Source organism: Lonchura striata, chromosome 27, assembly GCF_046129695.1.
Source record: "Lonchura striata isolate bLonStr1 chromosome 27, bLonStr1.mat, whole genome shotgun sequence".
Classification (NCBI taxonomy): domain Eukaryota; kingdom Metazoa; phylum Chordata; class Aves; order Passeriformes; family Estrildidae; genus Lonchura; species Lonchura striata.
Window position 1 is genome coordinate 5673232 of NC_134629.1, and position 10063 is coordinate 5683294.

At 53.2% G+C, this 10063-nt stretch overlaps 1 protein-coding gene across 2 annotated transcripts; it reads right to left on the reverse strand.

The window, feature by feature from the left end:
- Positions 1-765: 765 nt before the first annotated feature.
- On the reverse strand, positions 766-9867 carry PTGES3 (prostaglandin E synthase 3). Of its 2 annotated transcripts, XM_021542496.3 has the most exons (8): positions 9732-9867; positions 3813-3926; positions 3649-3718; positions 3088-3186; positions 2800-2889; positions 2551-2613; positions 2100-2124; positions 766-1661 (listed from the first exon to the last, which is right to left on the reverse strand). In XM_021542496.3, coding segments are annotated over exons 1-8 (483 nt in total). In that variant the 5' UTR covers positions 9734-9867; the 3' UTR covers positions 766-1641. The 2 variants fall into 2 exon arrangements, with proteins under 2 accessions (XP_021398171.1, XP_077644765.1); XM_077788639.1 differs by lacking the exon at positions 9732-9867 and having other exon boundaries at positions 3813-5020.
- Between the last annotated feature and the right edge of the window lie 196 nt (positions 9868-10063).

Sequence of the window (10063 nt, forward strand, 5' to 3'; positions counted from 1 at the left end):
CGGGTCCGTGACGGGCCCGCTCCACCCCGTGAGCGCTTCTGCCGCACCCCGCGTCACGGCACCACCCCGAGAGGCCGCCCCTCACCGGGCCCGCGTCCGCCCCGCGCGGCCGAGGGTCACGGCAGCGTCCCGCCCGGGCGCCGAGCCCGCCGCACGCCCCCGGTGTCACTGCGGTGCTCCCGGGGCAGCCCCCGTGGCACCGGGCTGTGCTGTCGCCCAGAGGCCCGAACCCCACCGCATCGCTCCCCGCCGGATCTGGGGACACCGCGGCATTTCTCCCCTGCCCTCCAAGGGACGGGAGCCCACTCTGCTGCTTCCCCGCGCGAGGGGAACCGGAGCGCTCTTGTCCCGGGTGGGAGGGAATCCCACCCCACCGACCCCCAGAGAAAGGGATCTCACCCCATAGATCCCCCTCAGGAGGGGGTCCCCACCCCACTGACAACCCAAAGAAGGGGGTCCCAACCCATTGAACCCTAACAGAAGAGGATCCCACCCCAATGACTCCCCAAAGAACATAATCCCACCCAATGAACCCCAACAGAAGGGGCTCCCACCCCACAAATCCCCCTCAGAGAAGAGGATCCCACCCCACTGACCCCCCCAGAGAAGGGAATCCCACCCCCCAGATCCCCTCAGAAGGGGATCCCACCCCCCAGATCCCCTCAGAAGGGGATCCCACCCCACAGATCCCCTCAGAATGGGATCCCACCCCACTGCCCCACGGCGCAGAGAAACGCACAGGGCCCAGGCCGAAGGAGAGCCAGGGAGTCTTCAACAGTTTATTAGAAAGAATGCAGACATTAAAAAAATCCCAGCTGCTCTGAACATAAATTGAGGTTTTTCAGCCCGGTTCGCAGGCGCCCGCGCGCCCCACGGTCTGTCACTTGCTGCCAAACCCACAGTGCAAATACGAATTTGGTCTAAATGTACAGATTGACAAGCAACAATGTACAGCCACTCGCACCCCGGGCGAGGAGGTGGAAAGGTTTGGGAGTCACACGGGACCAGGGACAGGCTCCGGCCACCGGCACCGGTCGGGGCTCGGGGGCGAACACCAAAACGAGGAGAATTTTGAAGTTTTCCTTTTCAAGATGAACTTTTTTAGTGGAACAGACCTGAAGACACCACGGAGGGATGTGCCTCACCTGCTGAATTTGGGGAGTCAATGACAACAGTTTTTTGTTTTTTTGTTCCCGGTACAAACGGACAATTTCAGGCCGTGGAGAGGGGAAGAGAGGGGGAAAAAATAAAAAGCTCGTTTACCACTTGGTGTTAATTCAGGGTTCTCCCATTGTAATTACATCTGCTACGAGGCAAGGAGGCTCTGTAAACTTTATTGCAACTGCTCTCAACGGGTTGCCTACACCTCAATTGGGTTGGTTTGGTTTTTTTGTGGTTTTTTTTTCTTTTTTGGAAGTCTGGAAAATGGTTCATGCATAACTGTTATTGCCTCTCGTGGCTTTAAGACCGCCCCGTGCCATGGGACACACCTACCATCAGTGAAGCCATTTAAAATGGACTGAAAATGGGTTAAAGGATGCAGGATCTCCCTTTAGGGCTATCAACTCAGGAATTCTTATCTCAATTATGAAATGTTGTGATGAACTTCTTTCCCCAAAACCCTGAAGACGACAGTTTGCCTTACTCCAGATCCGGCATTTCTAGAGGGGAAAAAGAGAAGAGAATTAGTGGTTTTAAGGTTGCTTTGTGGGTTTTATTTTTTTGCTTGGTTGGTTTTTAAAAGCTCCCAGGGCACTATTATGTCACAAGGGACACGAGCAAGATGACCTGGCCTCCAACCAAGGAGGTCACGGGGCACTTTGGGGCCTCTGCCCTCCCCCCTGGGCTCTTCCCAAGGGAAAGCTGTGCCCGAGCCACCCCGAGCACCTCCTCAAGCCAAAGCCTCCCTGGGCCTACAGCTGCCTGGGAAGGTCAAACTGGTATTTGGGGCTTGTGTGGAGAGGCTTTCCCAGATTAGATTTGTCTCCCAGGGCTGGCTTTAGCTGGCAGCCAGGATGAACATCTGCTGGCCCTGCCCGAGGGCGGCTCGGAGCCTTCAGCAGGTGTGTGAGGGGAAAACAACAAAGACAACAACTTACTTTCATCATCACTGTCTGGTGAGTCCTGCAAAGGAGAACAAACAACCTTTAAGTGGAGCAGACCCACCCTCTCCCCTGCCAGCAGAGAGCTGCTGTTCCCAAATCTGGATTTTGAGGAATTCCAAGCTCCAGATGACACAGGGAGCTCAGTTTGGCCTCACTGCAGACCCACAGTGACCCCCAATCCCTGCAGAGAGACAGACACCCCAAACTGGTGTCCCCAGCACCTTTAGACCCACAGTGACCCCCAATCCCTGCAGAGAGACAGACACCCCAAACTGGTGTCCCCAGCACCCTCAGCACTGCTGAGAGGGGAGGGAAAGGGCCTCCCCAGGTGACATCACCTGTGCAAACAAGGTTTGGGGCTATTTAAGCCTTTTTTTGGTGCTGAGGGGTGAGTGCAGGACTTCTGAGCCAGCCCTGCAGGTGTTCACTGCACCCACATACTCACATCATCTGCCCCATCTACTTCTGGCAAGTCTACGTCGTCGTCTCCTCCCATGTTGTTCATCATCTGCTCAGAGACAGAACAGCCACGCTTTGGAGTGAATCCAACCCAAAACAACCCAAAACCAACAGCCCTCCCCTTGCTGTAACAGATCAGTTGCCCCCATGCAGGAATTACAAAGTGATGGTGCACAAAAAGCTAGGATTCATTGCCTGGCAACTCCCAAAACTCCAGGAATTTGTAGTTCCCTACCTCAGAAAAGCGATCAAAATTGGACATGTCTTCATCTGAATCATCTTCCCAGTCTTTCCAGTTGTTGAAGTCCACGCTGAGCCAGTTGAGCTGCAGCAAGACCCAAGAGTTATTTAAGGACAAGGAATTATTTAAGGACAAGGAAGTGGTTGTCACTTAGAACAGGTTAACAAGAGCTGCCGTGGGATCAGGAGCAGGAAAGTGACCCAAAACTGCTCCAGAGTTTGAACATGACCCAAATATTCACTAAATTGAAAGCCAGGGGAGGCAGCAGATGCCCAGACTCACCTTTGCCCTCTCTTTTGTTAACCTTGGCCATGCCTGACCAGACTCTCCTTTTCGTAAACAACACAAGATGGATCTGTCTGTTCTTTTATGCTTTGATTCCTGAAAAAGAGCAAATATCCATTAGCACCATCAGGATGACCTTCACCAGGAACTGCTGACATCCTTCCTTTATCTTCACCTCTTCCCTTATTCCTTGTCCTGAAAAATACCCCCCCAGAGAATCTTTCCTGGATCTGACTTTGAGCTTTTATGTTCTAAGGAATAATTCCCCTTAGAAAATATTCCATATTCCTATTTTAAAGGAATAAAATCTTGGGAGCAGCCTAAAGAACAGATGGTATTTTTTAGGATCCAAGAACCAAGGGATGGTTTGGGTTGGAAAAGACTTTAAAAGCCAAGTTCCAAAGCCATGCCATGGGCAGGGACACCTTCCACCAGCCCAGGTTGCTCCAACATGGCTTTGAACACTTCCAGGGATGGAATATCTGCAATTTCTCTGGACAAGCTGTGCCAGCCCCTCACCAGCATCAAGAACTCAGGAAGAGTCAGGAGGATACTCACATTTGGATCGATATTATTAAAAAGATCGATTTCATTTAAATGTTTAAAATTATCACTTCCTCCAAGACAACTGCAAGAGAAAAAGAAATCAGTATTTAGCCCAAAAAACATCTCATAGAACAAATCTGCTTCTCCTTAGCGCTCCCTGTGCCGGAATTACTCACCTGAACGTGAGTTTGGACTTTTCAAAATTTACATTTACGTCTTTGCTGTCTTCGACACAGAACTCGATAAAGACGTAGTCCCTCCGGTCGTACCACTTTGCAGAGGCAGGCTGCCTGTGGGCACAGCAGGGACACAGGGGCATTGATTTTCATCAAGAAATCCAAGGGGAAAAAAAAAGCTTTTTGCACTTAAAACCTTCATTTCGAGCTTACTGTTATTTTTTAAAGTTGCTTTAAACTGAAAAGAGAGGGCTGGAATCAAAAGAAATTATGTATTTGGTGCATTTGGAGTGTGACGCCCCCAGAAAGCTCCTGGGAGGAGCCACTGAAATCTGAGACTGAAATCAACATTTCAGCAGATCAAAATTATGATAAACTTCAAGATGAGATACTACAGATTATGGCAGCAGCTCCACCACCTCCAACAGCTGCACAGGCAGACTTCAGAGTGGTTTTCGTCACGCAAAGAGTTAAAACCTAAAGTAAAACTACCAGAAAAAAAACCAAACCCTTTTTGGGGTATTGATACTATAAAAAAATGGATCTGCTATGATTAAGACCCAATTAAGCCAGCACAGGCTGGAGAATCACTGCTCCAAGCTTTTACAAGTGCTCACACCAGGACTGCCACACACTTTGGAATTCCTCTGCCTTTGCACCTCAAAAAGCAAGAGCATGTCCAGGGGAGCTGGGAAAGGCACAGAGCTCCAGAGCAACTCCTGTGTTTGCAGTCCCACCCTGAGAACTCACCTGCACTGCTCGGTGGAGCGGGGAAAGGAGCTGGCAGGGCTCAGACACCTCCTCCCCCTCCCAGGCCCAGCCCAGGGAACGGCTGCATTCCAGAAGCAAAGGCCTCCCAGCAGGGCTGCTGCAGAGGCACAGAGCCCAAGGGTGTTCCTCAACTCCTTTGTCTTCCTGAGATCGGTGGAAGGGTTGGGAGGGACCTCAAAGTTCAGCCAGTGCCACCCCCTGCCCTGGCAGGGACGCCTTTCACCAGCCCAGGTTGTCCAGCCTGGCCTTGGACACTTCCAGGGATGGGGAATCCATTCCAGGGTATCCCCAGATTCACAGGGAGGTATTTCATCCCAATATCCCATCTTAATCTGCTTTTTAACCTTATCTCCCCCTTTATCTGCCATTCCTGTGCCTCACCAGCCTCACAGGGAGGAATTTTTCCCAGCTGTGGGATGAGGTGGAAGGCTCTGAGCTGGACAAGGATTTAAACAGGGAAGCTGATGTGACATGGCCTGTGACAGTAGCTGAGGCCCTCTGTGCTGCTCTCTCTAAACCAATATCTGACCAAAAAACAACTTTTCAGACCATTTATTAAGGTAACCTTTGCTAAACTTCCAGATGAAGATTTCGACTCGCCTCATCAGCCATTATTTGCTGGCACTGAGCTGTGGCACATTTAGCAAAGGGACTCAACCAAAGGCTCCTGCTGCTCCCATCCACATTTCCTAGGGATGAACCCAACCATGGCCCAGCCCAGCTCCAGCTGGACCCCAAACCAGCCACCTCTGAGCTCCCCCAGTGCCACAGGTCCTGGGCAAACTGGTGCCACTCAGGGAAAGGCAGCAGGATGGCCACAATGCCTTGGGCAGCCCAAACACCTCTTGTAGGTGCCACAACACCTGGGCAGAGACCAATGTCCAAGGATTTCATTTCCAAGAGCATAAAAAAAAGTGGATTCTGAATTCAGCCCTGAGTTTCAGCTGCTCCAGGGGTGAAAACCCGCTGCTTTCCCTCATAGCAGCATTTCACGGAATGTTAATTATCACCTTATTCAGGTGAAGTGCAGCAGCAGAGCAGCAATTTTTTTACTGTGGTATTTTTAAACTCTTCTTGGACACAGATTTCCTCTTTTAAGGGGGAATGAAAGACTCCCAAGAGGAAAGGAGGATGAGAAATGCCCTGCTCTGCTCCCTCTGTGCCAGGAGACAAAACCCCCCAGCGTGGGGCACTCGGAACGTGGCTCCAGCCCCGTTATTAACAGAAATCTCAGTGTCCCTGCCCGGGTGACGCAGGGGCTGAATGGTGTTAACACTTCCCAGCTCTCAATGTCAATGGAGACATCTCCAGCCTTCCCAGGGAGGCTCGGCCGGGATCGGGGGTTTGAGGCAGCACCAGGACTCGGAGCGCTCCCAGAACCCGCCCTGGGCTCAAGGCTCCACACACACACACACACACACACACACACACACACACACACACACACACACACTCACACACACACACGTGTGAGCTGGACAGAAGCGAAATCCCAGCTAAGTCTGACTCGGCCACAATTCGCATTTCTGGATCTGTATCTGTGCTGCTTTCCTGGGAATTCACCCCGGGAGCGCTCGGAACGCGTGACCTCGTGTTGTGGTTTGACATGGAGAAAGAATTTTTTTTCGGAAAGAAGAGGTTAATTTAGATATTGAGTAATTGAAGGTGGACATGTTTTTGAGAATATAGAGGGGTTAAAAGTAGAATTTCTTTAAAACTCTATAACACAAAAAAACCTCTATTCCCTCAATAAACTAAGTATCAATTCTCTAAAAATTAAAAACCTAATTAAAATCCAAATGATATCTCAGTATAACTTATAAAAATTAAATAATAAAAAAAATTTTACAAAGTTTTCATTTTAATCTATATATTTTTTCCCTTTCCTTTCTTTTATAATAATAACTTAATATTTTTTCCCTTATTATTAAACTTAAGCCTGCTTTACTCTATTCTCAATTCCATTTCACAACATTCAATTAAAAAATTACATTTTCATAAAAACACTAACATGGTACCAATATCAAACCATAACACCTCGGCAGCTCGGCTGGGATCGGGGGTTTGAGGCAGCACCAGGACTCAGAGCGCTTCCAGAAACCCCACAGGGCTCACACGCCCGAGCTGCAGAGCAGCGAGACCCCAGATGAGTTTGACTTGGCCAGAATTCACATTTCTGAATCTAAATACACTCTGCTTTCCCGGGAATTCACCCCGGGAGCGCTCGGAACCCGTGACCTCCCAGAAATCCCACTCAGCTCAAGGCTACACACACATGTCCCAGTGCAGAGAGATCCCAGATAAGTCTGACTCTGCCATAATTCTGATTTCTGAAAATCCTAATTTTCATAATTCCAGGTTTCTGAGCCTAAACCTGTGCTGCTTTCCTGGGAATTCACCCTGAGAGCACTCAGAACCCATGACCTCCCAGAAATCCCACTCAGCTCAAGGCTACACACACATGTCCCAGCAGCAGAGAGCAGTGAGATCCCAGATAAGTCTGACTCTGCCATAATTCTGATTTCTGGAAATCCTAGTTTTCATAATTCCAGGTTTCTGAGCCTAAACCTGTGCTGCTTTCCTAGGAATTCACCCTGAGAGAGCTCAGAGCCCGTGACCTCCCAGAAATCTGTCTGACTCTGCCATAATTCTAGTTCCATGTTTCTGGAAATCCTAATTTTCATAATTCCAGGTTTCTGAGCCTAAACCTGCACTGCTTTCCTGGGAATTCACCCCCAGAGTGCTCGGAACGTGCTGGAGCTGCCTCTCCTCCTTTTATCTGCTTTTCCAATCTCATCCTCCCAAAGGCAGGAGGGAAACCTCCCAGTCAGCTCCAGTCAGGACTCACCAGTTCCAACCAGTACTGCAGGACCTGCCGGGGAGCTGGGATGAGGCGGAAGCCGCAGCTCCTCTCTGTCTCCTGCCCACACGGAGATTCCCAGGAGACAACCCCAAACAGCAGCAGCCCGTGGGGAGCCCTGCACGTGCTCCCAGAGCTCCCACACACCCGTGGAAAATCTCCTCTCACAGGCACTGCCCCACCGCCTGTCGGAGCTCCATCCTGCTCACCCCAACTCCGAGGGAGCTCAGCCTCCTGCCAAGGGTGTTTTGGTTATCCAGCACCCCCCCTCCAGCATGGGATTTGGAAAACAGAAAGGGATTTAAAGGTTTAAAAGGGAATTTAGAACCCTTTTAAATTCCTGGGTGGTTCCCAGCGCTCTGTTCCGGTGAGGATTTCCTCTGTCCCATCCACCTGTGCTCTGGGAACTTCCTGAGCAGCCACTGCAGCTCTTCCAATCCCCACATTCCAATCGTTATTCCAGCACTGTGGAACAAGTTCTAGAAGCTTCCCAGCAGCACTGATGGGCAACGTGGAGGCTCAGCTTGACCACAGAGCCCTCAAGGCTCTTCCTGATCCAGGGAGCTCTGCTGGATATCCCTGGATTTCTCCTGGTCTCTGGCACGCTGAACTCACCAGGGGAATCTCAAATCTCTCCATCTGTGGCATCGAGGAAGTTTCCAAACCTGTTCTTGTGTTTTCTGCCTGTATCCCGAGCCTATGGAATCCCAGCTTTGTCTCCTGGAAGTATCCTGACAGCTCCCACAGCTCGAGGACACTGCAGGAATCAGGCCCTCAACAAGATTTCCTCCTCCCAGACAGCAATAAAACCTGTTTTACAAAATGACTTTTCCTTTCATTTTTACACCCTGGAAAGGCGCCTTTTTTTTTTTTTCCTCCCCATTTTAAGAAAGCCTCATTTTAGATTTTAGACAATTCTATGCAGATGCAGCAGCGCTGCAGTTTCAGGATGCTGAAATCTACAGAAATTACACGAGAAAACTCCAACGTGATCACACTTCTCTCACTTTCACTCACGTTAAGATGAAGCATCTCCACTGTTCAGGGCTTCAGAAGAAAAGTAAAAGCCTGGCTGAGGATAAGGGCCCAAAAACCATCAGTCAACGCTGTCCCCAGCCCAAATTCCTGACAAAACAAAACCTCAGGAAGTGCTACTGCCTCCAATCCTCCCAGCCAGGCCCGTGGAGGTCACAGAATGGTTTGGGTTGGAAGGGGCCTTGAAGCTCATTCAGCCCCTCCTGCCATGTGCAGGGACACCTCCAGGGATGGGACATCCTCTGGAAAATCCATTCAAGTGTTGCACCACCCTCAGAGGGAGGAATTTTTTCCCCAATATCCCACCCAAAGCTGCTCCCTGGCAGTTGGGAACCCTCGTTCTGCCGCTGGAGACGTGGGAATGCTGCCGGCAGCTCCCAGGGCAGCTCAGCTCTTCTTTCCCAGCCCGTTTTCCACCCTGCACGTGGAAAACTCCGGCTCTTCTTGAGGAAACGCTCGCGTCCACCAGAGCTCTGCCACGAGCTGGCTTCGGGTGGCTGAAGGCAGGCGATTAATTAGGGTTAATTAGCTCCGGGGGAGCCGGGAGCGCGGGATTCCGCTCGGGATGCACGTGGGGGAGGAGATCCAGCGGCTCACCTGCACCGGGCACAGCAGCACCACGGCAGCCCCGGGGCTTTCCGTGAGCCTCCACCCCATCCTGAGGGGCCTTTTCGCTATTGCTCGGTTTTTTTATGGAATTCTGGAACGCTTTGGGCTGGAAGGGAGCTTAAATCCCACCTCGCTCCAGCGGACCGGGCTGCTCCGAGCCCGGTCCAGCCCGGCCTCGGACACTCCCAGGGACAGCGCCAAGCGCGGGGATGGATTTCCCGCAGAAAAACCCCAAGTTCGCCAACAGATCCGCTCGCCTGCGCGCTCTGGATTGTTCCACGCGTTACTTACCGGCAGCTTTCCGCGGTTTCGGCCGCCACCGTTCGGCGGGTGCCGGTGGCCGAGAAACGCGCAAACACCCCCGAACACCCCCCGCCACCCGCGCGGCGGCCCCATTCATCCCGCGCGGAGATTCATCGCGGGACACCGGGGCCGAGCCGGCAACCGGGGCCGGCGGCCGAGCCGGGGCGCTCCGCCCTCACGCGGTAACCGGAGCCGGGCCCAGCCGATAAGCGAGGCAAGCCCGCCGCAAGGTCAGCGGGCGGCGGGAGCCCGCGCTCGCTCGGCGGCGCCGGGGCGGCTCCCGCGGCCCGGTGGGGCCTGGCGGGGCCTGCCCCGCGCCGCTCCCATCCCCGGGCCCTCACATGGCGGATGGCGACGTCTCTCCGGCGGGGCGCTCCTGCGGGGCGTGTGTGCCGCGGGCTGTGCGGGCGGTGCGGCGGCGGTCGGGCGGTGCCGGGAGGGCTCCGGGAGGGCTCCGGGGGCTCCGGCGGCGGCTCCGGCGGCTCCGGGCGGGCTCGGGGCTCGGCGCGGCCTCGCTCCCACAATGCCCCGCGCGCGCTCGGCCCGTGGTGACGCAGCAAAATCCCCGCGCGCGCCGCCTCCTCCTCCCGCCGCCGCCACCGCGCGTGCGCGGCGGCCCGCGCGCGCCCCCGCCCCGCGCGCGCCCCCCCGCCCCGCCGCCCTTCCAGCAGCT